This window comes from Caretta caretta, chromosome 5, assembly GCF_965140235.1.
Source record: "Caretta caretta isolate rCarCar2 chromosome 5, rCarCar1.hap1, whole genome shotgun sequence".
In the NCBI taxonomy this organism is placed as follows: Eukaryota; Metazoa; Chordata; order Testudines; family Cheloniidae; genus Caretta; species Caretta caretta.
The window spans coordinates 90335542-90353265 of NC_134210.1; the positions used below are offsets into that span (position 1 = coordinate 90335542).

The 17724-nt window shown below is 39.2% G+C and overlaps 1 protein-coding gene across 22 annotated transcripts in view; it reads right to left on the reverse strand.

Moving 5' to 3' along the window:
* Positions 1-2736: 2736 nt before the first annotated feature.
* The window catches only part of AOPEP (aminopeptidase O (putative)), a 412311-nt gene continuing 397323 nt past the window's right edge, over positions 2737-17724 (reverse strand). For 21 of the 22 annotated variants that reach the window (XM_075128662.1, XM_075128663.1, XM_075128664.1 and 18 more), the window contains 3 exons: positions 11460-11546; positions 7981-8125; positions 2737-4305 (listed from right to left, as the gene is read on the reverse strand). In XM_075128662.1, the coding sequence (XP_074984763.1) occupies positions 7985-8125; positions 11460-11546 (228 nt within the window). In that variant the 3' untranslated portion in view covers positions 2737-4305; positions 7981-7984. Of the gene's footprint in view, positions 5532-7980; positions 8126-11459; positions 11547-17724 lie in introns of all 22 variants that reach the window. The other variant, XM_075128661.1, reaches the window with a different exon arrangement.

Below are 17724 nucleotides of genomic sequence, written 5' to 3' on the forward strand. Positions count from 1 at the left end.
ATTAAGACCTTCTATACTTGTGTTCAGGTACCATTGGCTTTTGATGATTTGCACATCCTGACTGAGGTGCAGGGTCTAAAACTGGATGAGGTACTCCAGAAGGTGTCTCACCATGATCTAGTACAAAGGTAGAATGTCTTGTCTTTTCTTTAAAAAGAAAAGGAGTACTTGTGGCACCTTAGAGACTAACCAATTTATTTGAGCATAAGCTTTCGTGAGCTACAGCTCACTTAATCGGATGCATACTGTGGAAAATACAGAAGATGTTTTTATACACACAAACCATGAAAAAATGGGTGGTTTGTGTGTATAAAAACATCTTCTGTATTTTCCACAGTATGCATCCGATGAAGTGAGCTGTAGCTCACGAAAGCTTATGCTCAAATAAATTGGTTAGTCTCTAAGGTGCCACAAGTACTCCTTTTCTTTTTGCAAATACAGACTAACACTGCTGTTACTCTGAAACTTGTCTTTTCTTTGTAATTTTTTTGATGGTACCTAAAATCTCATCAGTCTTTTTGCTGCAACTGAGCAGTGGGTTTCCGTCTTCATACCCAGGGCCTTGTGTACTGCCTGGGCTGCACATTGGGACTATTTATTGTATCTCCATGGCGTACTCTTCATTGCCATTGAATCATGCCACATCCTAACGCACATGTGTATGTTTAACTTTGGCTCATAGCTGAAAACACTTAGTGATGTTCAATTCATGAATGATTTTTGATACTTGAATATTTCACTGTGTTCTCCTTGCTTCAGCAATTGCACTGTTGTCTGGGAAGGCCAGCTCAGAGAAAGTGGGAGCTTGTAGTCAACTTCATTCATTCATTTTCTCAGTTTCCTGGGACTTAACTGCTAACCCCCATCTTTGCCTCACCCCCATCTTTGCCTCCTGCACCCTATCTGCGAACTGGACTCTAGCTCTGACTCTCTCCCCCACTCTTCTTCTTGATTATATAGAACAATGAAAGGAACATGTACTGTCATGCAGTTAATTCTCTCTTGAGGGGAAAGATGTAGAGCAAGAGGGAGCTGCAGGCACATCCCCCAAGGGCAGTGAGATAGAAAATAAAATGTCAGAAATCTCACTGCAGCAAAATAAAGTATGGAACCAAAATTATTATTGTTGTGGTAGCATTGAAACATGCCAAATTGCACAGCTACACAATTGCAAAGGCCATGGGGCCCCAAGTGTTGACTAGGGTTATTTACTCCTCTCTCATTCTTTCAGGCTCTTTGCCAATTCGGATGATCACTGGTTACGCCTGGTTTATATTTTTGAGGTTATATCTGCGACTAAAAGGGCTTAATGCTTCTTTTTTTTAAATGAAAGCTGACTCTCTGGAGCACACGTCTACAAGAAGGGTAAATTCTGGGGAAAATTGTATAACTGTAGTATACACATGCCATTGCTAACCTGAATCTAATTTTTTCATTCACTGCATTCTATTTTTCATCTAGCAACAGAAGGGTCAGTGTATGCTATTTAGAGCCAACATGCATTTTACATTTTCTCACATTAAAATCACTAGTCATATCAATCCTCTGTTTAAAAACATGTTAAGCAGCTGTTCCATTCAAGTATTAATTGTATGTCCAATTTGAAGTCAGCAGTAAATGCTATCACACTGTAGATGTCACACTCAAGAAAATTAACATACCCGTGGAAAAGCTATAGCTCCTGTACTTGAATCAAGCTGCAATGCCATAATCTTTGCTTCCTCTGCCCCCAGTTTGCTATCCGCCTTATGTAGCACTGTTCCCTACCTACATTGCCCAGGCTTATTTGGTACTTTACCAGAAATCATCATATGTTTCCATTATTGGTCAAGGACGGCATAGGTGGCGGTAGACCTGTCTGCACAAGCTAGTTGACTGCAGTCCGGGATGATGACCATCACGTAACGTTGTAGTCCCGTGTTAACACTTGGTGTGAGTTTGCCATTCTAGATTAGACTGAACCACATTACGATCATGTTGTTGAACTGTGTTGCAGTCCTGTACATACTCTGTTACACAATTTGGTTAGGTCTACAATCAGATCTATTGAGTTGTTAGGGGGGAAAGGGAGGTTGTGGATGTGTTTTATTTGAAAGGCCATGGTTGTGGGCATTTTTTTGTTACGCTGACTTTTAATGATATTGTAGCTTGGTCTCAGTCACTCCAGCATTGTTGTGAATATCCGTTTCCTACTAGATGGGCTAAAATGTGCCCTTCCCCCTTGTTGCAAATCCTCCGCTTGAATCTCACTTCAGTGACAGTTTGACCATTAACTGGATTGCCAGTTCCACTCTAAGGTGAACTGTAAAGGAAAAAATGTTTTGTCCCTGTCCTGCTGTTTAATCTAACTTGTTTCCCCAAAACAATATCTGTTTTGGATTGCTTTTGAAACAACAGGTTGTCACTTTCTTCTTTTTTGCTTGGTTCTGGGTGAGATGTTTGGACAACATGAAGTGTAATGTCAGAGGAAACTATAAAATGTGCTGCAGTTCTTTCACCTCCAATGAATTCTTATATTGTCCCTCTTTTCCTCAGCTGGTGGCAGGGAAAGCTGCAGTACATATGACATCACCGTCAGGTGCTCTTAATATCTGGGTAAAACCCTCCAGCAGAGAGAGAGAAGTAAAGCTGATATTTCCAGTATCAAAAGCAAGCAGGAAAAAACAGGTTGTTTTGAGAGAGGGAAAACTTGAGACAACTTTTATATATCAAGAACCAAACAAGGGTCAAAAACACTTTTAGTTTGTAATTTACTTTTATTATGATTGGATACAAACTGTCCAGGACTGGTGATTGATTCATGTTTAATTTTTGGTTAGCCTTTGAGTGCCTTATTCAACTCTGAGTTCTTTCCCCATACACAATGAAAGCACCAAGAACGAGTATTTGTACTTGTTCTCCCTTACTGGCCTCTGCAAAAAACCTGTGAACTGGGGCATAGCTCTTTTATGAATAGGATCCCTTAGTCACTACCTCTGTGGGGAAAACTATATTAGAAGCCATGGCAGTAACTCAGCATGCTATTAGACAGCTTCCTAATTCTTATCGCAGTCTGAATTGCTAACTGAATATAACCCAGGTAATTAAAAATCTGTTTCTGAATTTTGGTGTGGTACAGAGAATGTAGGGAAAAGAGTAGCTATGCTCCATTGTGTTTGAGCACACTACTGAATCAGTTACCAGCAGAGCACTGTTTATAGGCTTTGTGCAAGAGGGTTTTTTTTTTTTTTTTAATTCCCCCACTGTGTTGCATTTATTTCCATCAATACTCATTAACTAACTCAGTTTCCATTTCTCCTTTAGAGTAAAAGTCAGATTATTTTATCATTATAAATGTATTAATGTGCCTAACCACTAAGCAATGGAAATAGTTAAACCACACATAATTTATTATTATAAAAATTGTGGGAAAACATTTTACAAGGTAAATATTTGCCCCCCTCTCCCCTTTTTAAGGGTCCAGTTCCATGAAAAGATCAATTTTGGAAGTGTCCAGGAATCACTCCAGTAGTCTTTGCATTGAGAGGAGTTACATTTGACACCTCTACGGTACAAATGAAGCATTCCATGGGGAGAAAAAAGAAAGTTTTCAGGAATGGAAAGTATGCCCTTTTTACACGAAGTATATCTAGTCATAAAGAAAACCAATCCTGCTTTTAGTGGCAATTGTTTTCAGTCCAGTCTACTCCATGACTAAAATAACTGAATTTCTTCTAGTCTGTCAGATTAGGATCTCTATACCAAATAATACATTAAAAACAACACTCACCCTTGACCTAAACCTCCCTTGGAATGGTAGAAGTCTCTCCAAGAAATCCACTTAATTTCCCTTAAACGGGAGTGGTATGGCAGAAACTTTCATGCTGTTTGCTATTGGTTGCTGTGTTTAGTGTGAAACCGAGTCTAATTTCAGCAATGCCCCTTTGCTAAAGTGTGTACAAAGTGTTTCTTCAAATCAACAGTTCTCTTCTCAACCCCTTTTTGTACGTGGACTTAAGCTGTTTTGGTATGTGGAATACAGAATTGTCATAACAACATACAATAAATAATGGTCATCAAGTGTCTTGTGCTACCTAACCAGCCAGAACCACACTGTCTTTTTTTTTGAGGAGCAGTTGGTGCTTTCTACTTACACGCTTGGTAGCAAAAAGCCTCTTGAAAAGATAAATGCTGAGAGGTAAATGTTTGTCAGCTGATTGTTTTAGCAGGCACACAATTCTTCCTTTGATGTCTACCAGGTTCAATGAAATCCTGTTACTACCAGGATTTAGTTGTAGATATATTAAGATTTTTCTGTGATCTCTCCTGCAACAGAAGCAGTAGTAAAATTTATAACAGCGTCACCATAAAGGAATGCTTGTAAAGGCTCTCTGTGTATTCTTAACTGTCCCATTTTTTTTCAAAGGAGGGGGGTTCCCTCTTTATATTTAAAAACTTACTGTTTGTCACCAAATTAGAGGCCAGACGCTTAGCTGGTGTAAATCTACATAGCTCAATGGAGCTGAATTACACCATCTGGTATTTATAGTAAGACAGTTATGAATGGGAATTACTTAGAACACATGACATTCACATGACTATTGTCACAGGTCTCGAAGTGTCGTGTTAACTAGTCTTCCCACAATGCAGGAGCAAAGTTACTCCTATTATTATCATAAGGCAGAGTCACATTGGTGTATAGACAAGAGAGACTGCAGATGCCTACAGTTTCACCCTACTTTGGTGCTATGGCCATTAGAATATCAGACCGAGGAGACAAGATAATTTGTTGGGAAGAGCTGAAGTGAAAACAGTGATACAAGCAGACTGTGTAACTAATTACATACCTGTGTTCTACTAAAAGAAAAAAAAACCCAGGAGTTCTCTACACAATAGTGAGGAAGCTTTTCTTCCTTAGAACACCTCATGTGTTCAAAAGCACAGTATCACAATCTGTACTAGATTTGGTTTCAGACAGAAAAAGTTACACTTTTCATAGGCACATCATTTTGCTTTAGGGCTCGACTCCTGTTCCTGCTGAACTGAGCCAGTATGTAAAATCAGAACTGATATCAGCTCAGTAGGCACCGGAGGACGGGTCCATCAACAATCTGGAACAGCAGCAGCCGTAAACAATCATTTCCTGAAAACAATACACATTGCTAAGCAATAAGCATAGAGAAATCACTGGCTAAAACTTTATAAAGCATAGCTTTACAGACTTAAGTTGGTTTAGAACAAACAACATATTTGTCTCCAACTTTTAGAAAAGGATTGAGATTACATTACAATCTGTATAAATCTTTCAGACTTATTGACTGGCTCTTTGCTTGTAGCCAAACCTGATAGTTTACAGTGCATTTCTTACATTTGCAACAGGAAAATTCTGTTCTTTTCCAAGTCTCTACCATCTCTTATGCTCTGCAAACTATATTTCACACATACTATAAAACTATACCCCAACCAACCATGTACCTCAGCCAGCAAACAGGGTAGGTTGACTTTTAAGTAGTTTCCCATCTCACCTTCTCTGCAGGTGCAGAACTTAGCCACTGTGAACAAAGAGGAAATCAATCACTGTTCACCAATCAGCTAAGCTCTGCACCTCATTAGAGAGGTCTTCGTCTCAGCATAACGAAAGATCAGATGAGGGTCTTCAATGGTGAATTTTCTCCTTTTGTTTGAAATTTTTTTTGTAGAGGATTCCAATGCCTATTATGAAAATCCTATCTCACACATGCGGCACAGTCATGGTTATGTGGTAATCCCTGGCAATGTGATTTTAATCTTAAATCACAAATCAGCATGCCAGGAACCCAAACAGCCACAACATTGCGGGACACTTGTGTAGTCTCTCTCCCATCACCCGATCAGGTTTAAAATGATAGTGCTTAAGATATTAGATTTACATTCTGTGACAGTATCTTTAAGATCTCATCTCCTTCAGGTAGCTGATTAAATAATTTTATTTAGATGACCTGTTTGACATTTCAGAAATGTCTAATGCTAATCCTAGACTGCTTATAGGACACATGCACTAACTAGCATAGGGAAGTTACAATAATTTTAACCTTTTTACCTTAATAAAACTTTCCTAGCTACTTAAGAGACTCTGGGTAGAGACCACCATATATTGCAGCAGACCAAACCAATCTAACTGCATATTTCTGGCCTTTGGTGCAGTTAAAAACATTTGAAACCATTACAAATAGGCGAAGACATTTATAGTGTTTTTTTGTTTGGGGTTTGGTAGGCGGTTCTCAGCATAGATGATCTGAACATGACTGTGCATGCAAACATTTTGTAGTTGGTCTCCTACCTGTTTTATAAAGCAAGACCCCCCCTATAACTGGTATGCTGGCAATCTAAGCCTATTCCAAACCCACCACAGGTTTCTTGGCAGGCATTGGCACTATGTACCAGAAGAACAGTGCTATTCATGAATAACTTGTTGAAGGGGACCTCAGCAAGAAAAAGTTGCAAACCCCTGGACTAGGCCAGATACAGTGAAAACACTGTAGGGCCCAGCAGGGGGTCTCCCGAGAGGCACAGTTTTACTTCTTTTTAGGTAGGCAAGGGCTGGCCGGGCTCCAGCCAGTTCCACATAGCAGGGTCCAGGGAGGGAGCACCACCTCCACCCCCTGACTCACTCAGGAGGCCACACTGCCTGTCTGGGCTGTGGGGGAATGCAAGCAAAAAAGTAACTCAAAGGGAGGACTCAGTTCTAAGTCTGAAAGCCACTCGGTGCAGGGAGGGTGATAGCTCGGGGTGCAGGGGCTCCCAGTGCAGCCTCCAGCTTCAGGGGCTTGCGGGGGGGCCCACTGGCTTCAGCCCCACGCCACTCCTGGTGGGGGTGGAGGGGCCGCCAGCTTCAGTGCTGGGGCTCAGGGTACTGGGTTTCAGCAAGGGGGCTCTGCAGTCCCCCTGAAAGGACACACAGATCCCCAGTTGAGAACCACTCTCCTAGTCCATATAAATAAATGCCACAAACTCAAATAGAGCCTAATTTCAAGCATTGCCTACCTGTACAGGCTTGACGGGAAGACAAATCAAGGGGTCCTGTTCAGTACTAAATACCGAGCAATGTTTTTGCTAACTAGTTGTCTTGTTACCACAAATCAACTGTAAAGTTATGTGAACAACCAAGGAAAACAGTCTGTCAGATGGCTTATATCATTACACAAAAATCTGAGGTATGCTGTACTGGAATGGATCTTCATACCAAACCTAATTGACTATGGGTTAAACATGCATGTACAAACACCCGGCATAGAGTATCCTCAGGGTATTCAAATAAGAAGGGAATATGTCACTATCTATATAGTATTTGGTGTAAAAGACCAGTTTACAACCAGTAAGAAAATGACTGTATTCTATGTGTTTATACTTTACTTGCAATTTTGCTTTTTTTCACCCATGTTTGTGAGAGGACTTCTACTTTTGTCCCTTAGCCACTAATTTCAAGCAGAACGAGAAGCAAATTGAAATAAAGCTATAAAATAGTTATCTTTATAAACAGGTACTTCCTAGCATAACCAACAACCAACCAACCAACTAATCTTAACTACCTCACACAAAATACTCAAAAGCATGTAAGCCACGCTAATCTGAATCATGCCAGAACTACGCTGGACAACTAGTTTGTAAGTGTATGATTTCGTTAAACTCTACTACTTGCCATCCCCTATCAAGTTCATATCACATTTTCTATTTGCGACTGTTAGGTGTGAGAGCAGCCATGTTTGAGAAGCATTGTAAATGTAGATGTGTCTTAGTACAAAAATCTCTTCTCTATGCTCCTCAACTAGATACCTTGTGCATCAATGTCACTGCTCCAGCAACAGTGTGGGGGGAAAAAAACATGCAAGAAATTTAATGAATGATTCTTCGAGCTGAATATCAGCAAATTCTACATTGTGCCAGAGTTTATTCACTGAGCTGTGCGTATTCTCTCACTAAAGAGCAGGATGAGGATTAAATACTTTAATCAAGAAAAATCACCTCTTCAGAATAACATCTCTGCCACCACTTTGGCTGAGGACACATCCATTTGTTTTTGTGTTGCAGCAAAGCATTTATAGGCAAGTTCCTGTTGTTTTGCATCTTCATTCACCATTAATTCTCCATACAGATAAACACCCATAGCCTGCAAGAGGAAGAAAACACCCATTCATTCCATAACCAATTATAGCTAGCTGGCTTGTTTTTAAAGACAAGCTTGTTTTACACAGCTCCCAACACCACGCATATAGTACCCAATCTCATTTCATGTACAAAGCAATTTTTCCTTTAACAGGTATATATTTTTTTCTCCAAAATACAGTTTTCTGTCTGTGCGTCTCTCTTGGAGACTATTCAATCAGAGGAGGATTGTCGATGTTGCATTAAGTATGTTACCAAAAGAACATTTACTCTAGAGATTGATAATCAGCTAGAGTCAGCATATTATGCCAGGAAAATGCTTTTCTGCTGTTTCTTCCTCTGCTTTTCAGGTTGAAGTTTATGTTCTCTCTCAGCCACCAACTGAGCTGTTTCCAAATGTCTCATGAGCGGGCAATTTGCCTTTCCTCTAAGATGACAGAAATCTGAATGGTCTTTAGTTGATTTTCTTTCCCAGATGGGATATTTCCAAATGCAGGAATGGAGAATGGTCACTGGTATATATCAATTGACACAATCCATTCTGAGATGCCGACTTAATTTTGTTAACTGAAATCAGTTGAAAATTATGGGTTTCTGTTTCAGGCTGGTTCCTTCAAGTGGATGCACATATAGCAGTTACAACTCTGGACTGGTAGGAAAAGGGAAAGCTCTCCCTAATGCTGATTTTGAGAGTCTCCATCGGGAAGGAAAATTATGGGATGAAATCTTGGCCTTACTGAAGTCAATGGAACCAAGATTTCACCCTTGGTTACCATATGCTTTTCTGAAGATGCAAATCACTTGAGCTAGATTGACACTGGTCCTGATCTGGCAACCTTATCTGATCACAATGTGTCTACTGACAAAAGCGTAGGCTGCAAATACAAGTGTGGCTTTGCAAACTCAGTCCCCTTATGTTGATCGAAGTTTTTACAAATGTCCAGTTAATGTAATTTCATGCAATGTAACATACCATCTAGTGCCAAAAAGAAGAATAAAGTTACCACTAGAAAATATATACTTTAATTTAATATTTCTTGAAACATTTTTTTTTCCAACCAGCTCTAGAAATTATCCTCAGGATTTTACCATCAGAACTGGTCAATTTGGCAAAATTAAAAAGTGTTTGTGGACAATGTTGTTTGCCTTGGAACTGAAGACCCTAGAGCTTCTGTGGGCTCAGCTCCTTAGCAGGCAGAGTATCCTGGAACCAGAGTTCCATTCCTTTTCACAGAGAATTTCTAAATATTTGGGGTTTATTCCAAATAAGAATGAAACCCAATTTTGAAATATCAAAATCCTCCACAAAATGAAATATCCCATTTTTGCACAGCTGTAATAATTTCACCCAAATCTCAAACATTAAAATGCAGTAAACACTGGGTTTCTGTTATCCCAAACTGGATTAGTCACATTTATATTTTCTGCAGACTTTTAAAATAACGACGTTCTTTTGTGATCAGTAAGGCCAAGAAAGTGCTTTGATTTCTCATGTAACCATTCCAGAACTTCGTTGTGCCACAAACTGTACACCCTGCTGGAGTAAATTAAAAAAAAAAGCATCTCAAAGATAGCAGCTTAAAAACTCTGCAGTTATGATTTCAAAAATTCTTTCCTTACACAGCAGAAATATGTTGATCCTTATTTGGCATAATCACCATTCTAAATATATTGCTGTTCAACTTGGCTTTTAACAGAGAGCTGAAGGATACAGTTGCTTTTTGTTTGCCTACCAGAGGCTGATATGACAGCTTTCATGTATCTGAAATTGCATCCCTTTATATCAGGGGTTCTCAAACCGGGGGTCGCGAGGTTATTACATGGGGGGTTGCCTCCAGTATTTATAATGGTGTTAAACATATAAAAAAAGCGTTTTTAATTTAATAGGGGGGTCGCACTCAGAGGCTATGTGAAAGGGGTCACCAGTACAAAAGTTTGAGGACCACTGCTTTATATAATAATTAAAATGTGCACAATACACAAACCCCTGTTAACATAGAGGGTTTTTTTTTTAAATATATGTTTATCAGAACAAATGGTTTGCTGGGGATTTTGGACTAGTTCTCTGGCTTCTCATGCATATTAGAAGTGTAATCTAGATCTAGAAGATAGTGTTCAGGAGACTAATAAGAGCTGCACTGCTGCAGCAAGACAAAGTTGCAATCTATTGTCATGAAAAATACAACATGCTGTCTGATCAACCATTAAAAAAAATCTCATATGTTGCAAATAAAGTGTGAATTGTTATAATGTAGTATACTGAACATAGCAGCACCAATAATGTCACTGTGTGTGTGTGTGTGTGTTGGGAGGATGCATGTACATATTTAAGTTAAAAATTGTAAGTAAAAATAAATGTGAGTGATATTGTCAGAACAGAATGATTTAGGCCAGAGGTGGGCAAACTACAGCCCGCAGGACCGTCCTGCCCACCCCTTGAGCTCCCAGCCGGGGAGGCTAGCCCCTGGCCCCTCCCCTGCTGTCCCTCCTCCCATGTAGCCACGCCGCTGCTCTGAGCAGCATGGTAAGGGGGCAGGGAGGGGATTGGAGGGGGCTGGATAGGCGTGGGAGTCCTGGGGGGCCTGTCGGGGGACAGCGGGGTGGATAGGGGTCGGGGCAGTCAGGGGACAGGGGGATGGATAGGGAGCCAGGGGGGAGGAGGACAGGGGACAAGGAGCAGGGGGGGTTGGATGGGTTGGGGGTGCTGAGGGGGCCAGTCGGGAGTGGGAAGTGGGCGGGAGAGGATAGGGGGCGTGAGCCAGGCTGTTCGGGGAGGCACAGCCTTCTCTACCCTGCCCTCCATACAGTTGCACAACCCCGATGTGGCCCTCGGGCCAAAAAGTTTACCCATCCCTGATTTAGGACCTACTGCATATATGTAATATATACAAGAGGTAGGATTCTTTGACCTCATCAACAACTGAGCAAGAGTTTTACAACTATGGTTAAGCATGGATTAAATGTAGTTGAGGCTTAACCTAGTTATAAAACTATGTTCCAGCCTAAATTTCTACCTGAGCTATAACCTGGACTGTTAACTTGATTATAACAAGGTTTTGCTCCATCCACATTCATTAACCTAGTTTGGCTGAAACAGAGTTTAAATTGCTTAACCACCATTGTAAAACCAGCATCTTTTGCCTAGAAAGACAGGACCTTGGAAACTACTGGTGAATATTATAAAAGCCCGATAGTGTAGGTCTCAGATGCAAAGCAGTTACTCTGTGCATCAGATTCAGATATCAGACAATTCACAGCTAGAGAGTAAGTTAAAATCAGTTTATACTCTGACACAACACAGGGTGATTATTTTGAAAATATTAATATATTAAACTGACCTGATCTTCCTTGAGGAATTTCTCAACCTCAGCATATCTTGTTGTATATTTGTGTTTAACAACAAGTTCACACCACCGATGTCGAACCTTTGGAAAAGGAAAATAAATATTAAACATGCATACTGTGTCGGTGTAAATACGCACTTGATACAATGTCACTCAACTACAATTTTTTAAAGTGTTTTAGAGGAATGGCAGTTTGTGAAACATTTTCAAGTACTTCAGTAGGCCTTGCTAATCTTCCTTAAAATCTACGTGCCCCTAAATATGGACACAAATGAAGTTCCTATTTTAAGGGCAGATGCTGTTTAGAGCGTTGAGTCATGTGCCTCTATAAAGCATTAGATCATTAATACTCATCTGACACACTAAAAATAAAATGTGCATCTCTAGTAGGATTTTTGGACCCCAACATATCTGGAAAAACAAGCACCTGTAACTCTCAAACCAATCCCAATCCCAATTTAAACCTGTTGAATCAGTGAGAGTTTGTCATTTTCAAAATGATAACTATTATTCTACAAAACTACTTTTAAAAAGTTACACTTAGCATTAGAATAAATAAATCCTTTTTTCCTTTATTTTTCTAGTTTTACAAAAGAGGAAATTATTGCTTCAAAGCTCTGGAAGCAGACATAAGATACAATTGCATTATTTCCTTTAGGCAAGTGTCTAACCTAGGGGCATGAGGCTAAAACACAGTTTTGTGCAAACTGTATCTGGGGGACAAGTGCTGCATCTATCCTGGGATGAAAAGGATCAAAGGTAAATGAGAAAACATGAAACAAATAATTTATATGTCAGTAAATAAACATTTTGCCAATACAGATTGCAGAATGTGTTGAACATCTACTTATGCTCAAGTTGCTGATTTGCTGTACCGAATGCATTTCAGTGAAACTAACTATTGGCTTATGCAAACTGCTAGCAAATAATATTGCTACTAAAATGGGTAATATGGCCAGTACAGCTTTCAAATGCAGCTTCTTTACAAAGCTTTGGCATGCTTTATATTTCCTTGCATTTTGATGCCTTTTTGATTTGTTTTTAACCATTCACTTCTGTGGCTTTAAGTGTCATCTTACACTGCATCATGGCTTTTTCAATTATACTCAATGAGCAGTCAAACATTTTATAGTCTATTATTGGCACAGCATTCACTCAAAAAGAAAGCATTAAAAAACTATTTGTAGTACAGCTTGCTTTTACTGCCTTTCAAGGGAGAGGCAGTATATAAGAATCCGTTTTTGCTGTAATAATAAAATGTAAGTAGTTTCAATATTTTTGGCAGGTTGAATCTAAATTATATAATTATCTACTAATCTAGCACAAATCACTTCTTAAAGACAGATTTACCGATAAAATATCAGAAAGTGAAAGCTGGAAACAGGTCTTTCTTGGGAGCAATTTGGAGGTAGAAGAGGATGTTTTAGTCAATTTCAAGTTGATGCAGGCTATTCCTTAAAGCCCCTACAATCTCCACAACTCTTTGTTCACCCTTTACCATTACTACAACAAGGGATACAATTCTGAACTTCTAAGGATTCAGCAGTCACCCATCATCAGCTTTACATCACAGGAAGGAATTTCAGAGGCTTATATAACTGAATTGACAGTCTCATTAAAATAATTAACAAGTGAATGGTCACAGGCTTTGGAAAAATTCTCCTTGTGTCCTTGATTTCTTCACTGTGTGGCCGCTTCCATAAAACTGCTGGAATGCAGCTTCTGACTATAAGGGATCTAGGAAACTCAGGGCTGGGGGGTAGGTGTTTTGGCTCATTTATTAAACAAGTAGTAATAAATATATAGTACAAACAATAAAAAGACTAATTGTGTGATGGGGATGTAGTCTGTTTCTTAAAAGTTACTGCTGACAAGCTAAAAATATTAGAATCTTACATGCAGAACAAACTCTGGCTGTATGAAAGAAAAGAGGTGCTTATTGTGATACGTATTTTTCATGTCTTACATACTGTTTTAACCATGTTGTCTGTTAAGTATATACTAGCAAGAGATACATATATCTCATCAGCCACATCTGAAAAAAACTTGGAACAATTGAATTGCATCTGTTTCCTTAGACTATTGCTTCTTACAAAGGGTTTTTGCTCTTGGCACTAAGCCTCAGTTAATATATTTAGAAAAAAAGATAGGAGCTGTCTCAGAATTGGGATGGCACACATTTGTTTCTTTCATTCTCAGGATCAGTAGAAATTATGGCCGTTTTCCAAAACTGAGGTGCAGAGAATCACCAGTCGGGGTAGAATCAACATGTCTGTTATCCTCAGATTGCATGTTCGCCTCCTGTTTTCACAAAGCCGAAAAGGCACTTTCAAACTGCAGGAGAACCAGTCATTATTAGTGCTTTTTCAAATACAATATTTCAATCATTCCCACCTGCTTTCTAATCCGTCATATGCAGTGGATGCCAGTAAACAGTGGGTGCAGCTGAAGATGGTTTAGCCACAAGAGGAGTTAAGGCTTTCTTTGAGCATGTACTGATCAAGTCTTTTTGTAACATGACACCAAATGTAGTTTGTCCTAAACCACAATTGCAGCTAAACCATATTCAGCAGCAGTTCAGATTAATACAGCAACAGGTAATTTTTCTAGTATAGATCATGTGCTAATCCCTCTCACATTAAGAGTTTTACGCACATATGAAGGAGAGAAAAAAATCCTTCAGTTCCTTGATTTCCATCCAACACTTAAAGCAGACACGACCGCTTTGCTGCATAATTAATGGGTCATGTTTATGGGCACTTTAATGAACATATAAAAAAAGAAATATTGAAAACTCAGTCGTTTGTGGTGGGACAGAAGTAACCGTACTCTATCCTGTGTAGGCTCTTCAGTATCCATCCCTCCCTGGTGCAAAGGAAGAGGGAAAGGGGAAGCAAAGACTCATGGGTGAAAATAAGAATTCACTACTCTTTCTCATATTGAGAGCCATGTCAGACTCTCCCTTCTCACTCTACACATTTCTCTGTGCTCTTCTGCATGGCTCAGAGAGATGCACCATATGTTTTTTTGGCTAGTTATACCATATTCAGCACAAACTGAACCTGAAAAGCAATTTATAGCAACTCTTCCAGTTGCTGCTGGCAGAGCTGATTGTGCTTTACTTTGTCCGGCCCTTTTATGTACTCCAGCTCTGAAATAACACCTGTAACCACGCACAAACACTGGGTCTGGGTTTGGCAGCTGCAGGACCTACATGCCAAACTCTGGAATGTAATTTATTTTTTCAGCCTCAAAATTGAAGTTTATGGTTTTCCTTTTGACTAACTGTCTCAACTGCTGCCTGATCCTCAGGAGGAGGGAGAAAAAGTGGTTTGGGGGCCGTAGGACTGGCTGCAGGTCTTGTAGGAGATCAGATTCTTGATGGATCATCTTGAGCTACTAAAAATGTTCTTCCCTTCCAATTGGCATTATGGATTATGCTGAAGGGTCTACCAATTTTCCATTTAAAAGCTGAAAATTTCCTGTATTTATAATATGGACTTTGCAAAGCATCCCATAATTTTGTCAGCACAATTTGGGTTCAGGGACTGTTACAGATATGTCATCTGAAAACATACCATTTCAAATTATTAATCAAACAAAGTTATCGGAGTGGAGGGTTATTTTGTTTTGTTTTGCTAGCCTGAAGACCTTAAATGGATGCTGCTGTCAGGTTGCAAAAAGCCCCAAATTTAAAGCTTTGTATAAAAAAAGAAAAAGTCAGAGAGAGCTTAAAAAAACTAAGACCAATAGAAATGTTCATTTTATTTAAAAATAATTTTTAGACAAATGGATAATGCCCTGCAGTGCTGTTCACAATCCAAACACTGTAGCATTTTGCTAGTGCAAATGAACTTGAAAGTAATACTGACTAGAAACCAGTGACACTGATTAGTTTATTTTCAAACCCACAAAAAAAGTAAAAAAACCAAAAACTTATAACATAAAAATAAATTCTTAAATCAAAGTTATTACTAATATAAATATAGTAAGAAAATTTGTAAGTGCCCTGATTTTCAAGAATGCTGAATGACCAGCAGCTTGCCAATGACGTCTTTATTTTGAAGACAACATTTTTAGACCATCTCAAACAGTCCTTGAAGTGAAGCAATAACTTTTAGTATTTGAAACCCACCTACCTTCCAAATGATTACAAAAATCAAACAATGGCCAGACAGGCATAGTTAAAGTACACACACAGCTTATACAATATATTGTAACGACTGAGGTCACTGAGAGCTCCATTATACACATGCAAACAAGGAAACATACATACAGAAAATATTTTACCTCTGAGGCTTGCAAATAAGATTTAGAAAGCAAGTAATTTAGACCATGCATTTTAATAAAAACAAAAAAATCTAAAAAGTTTGTACTAAGCCTTTGGTCTGCAGAATGGAGACTCGCTTCAGGGGAAATGAGTAAATATTGCTAATAGCTGGATCCAATTAAAAAAGCTCCAGGAGACAACAAATCTAAATCTCAGAACAAAAACATGCTTAGAGACTCTAGAAAACAAAGCTTTTTTTAAACTTGAGTACACTTTTAGTTAGTATTATTGTCCAATTAAAGTTCCAAACAGAACATAACTTGGACCAAAAAGACTTAAGATATTTACCAACCATGTGTTCAACTACACTAAATGCATGTGAGATGCAAAGTTAATCAAAACTATAAATACTACAGTAACTAACCACAGATAAGTCCATTGTAAATATAATGGACAACTGGAGCTAGAGAATCTTTGCAGACTTCAGTCTCCTTGCAGAAGGAGAAATACAAAGAACTTTTGCAACTAATCAACCAATGGATTAATTTTTAATTAATGAGGAGGAAGCTGGATATCTCTGGAGCCCTGGAATGCTGGTCTGTTGATTAGATCATCCCAGATTTCTTCCATCTGAAATTATTTATTTCCTTTCAGCATAATTCTCTCTTCCTAGCTCCTCATAAATTGGATTCAGGGATAATTAGTGAACACTGCTGAGTGCCGCAGACTAACGTTTTGGATTTAAAAATAGTTTTTACAATTGTTTAGGGCAGAAAACGTATGGTTTAGAAAAGACCCCACAATTTGCCCCATTACTGTAACAAAATATTTTTAATGATTTAATGATTTTTCTATATCCTTCTACCCACTTTCAATTTAAAAGAGCAGCCATCTCAGCTATTTTAGAATTTAACTAAGTAGTTGCACCCACTAAGTTTCATGCTGTAAGGTTTGGGTTTTTCAAATGGACATTAGTATTTGGTACTCAGACTCAGGGCTTTTAGCATGCAAATCCCATTTCAGCGGAAATGTACTCCTCAGTAAGATTTTCAGTGATGCTGAATCAGCTCTGAAGGAGGTGGTGTTAATAATATTCGGATCATGTGTGTGCTACAATTGCATTGACAGCATATCAGCTCAGCAATGTGCTAAAATATTCTTACTAGACAAAATCGTATTAAATGCAAACAGAACATATTCATCATTCTTTTGTCAGTGATTCTGCAGTTGGAGAATACTATGTGCCCCACAGTTTGTCATTAAGAAATACAAGCAGGGAAACTACCTAGCAGTTTCAGTCATCGTGTACTTTGGACAAAAGACCTCAGACTCTACACAGTGCTGGTACTTATTATTCTGAATCATAACACTCCCACTGACGACACTTCAGGGCCAAATACATCTCAGCAGCAAGATAGTCTTTAGGGGTCTATCCCTGGGGACCTCACAATGTCAATAAAGTTCAATTAATACTGTCGGGCTCCATTTCCTTGCCTTAAAGCACAACCACACTTTCTAATGACAGGGAAGTAGAAAAGACCATAGCTTCATTATCAATAATGCCATTCATCCAAATATAACAGTCATGGCACAAATACAGGACCATGGAAAAGATCTCATTAGCTTAGAGTTCCCAAAACTTCCTGTGTGATAGTACCTCATGACACCCTTAGCCCTTAAGAGGCAGCAGTGTTAGCAAGTCCGCTGGCTACAACAGGGCTCTGCTATGTTAAGGCTGCTTTTCCCAAAGTTAGATTAGTGGACGAAATTCATTACAATATTAAGCCTTAGACGCACATACATCTCATCACCCCGTCTTTGAACCCAGCAGATGCTCCAGCTCCCTCACTATGGCCCTCCCCACAAGAGCTCCAGCTTCTTGTCTCCCATCCCAGGCCCCCTCCTCATTAGAGGAGTGTGGGCCAAGGCATCACTTGTTCTAAAGGCCTGGGATGAGAATAATGTAGCTGGGCAGACACAACCAATTGT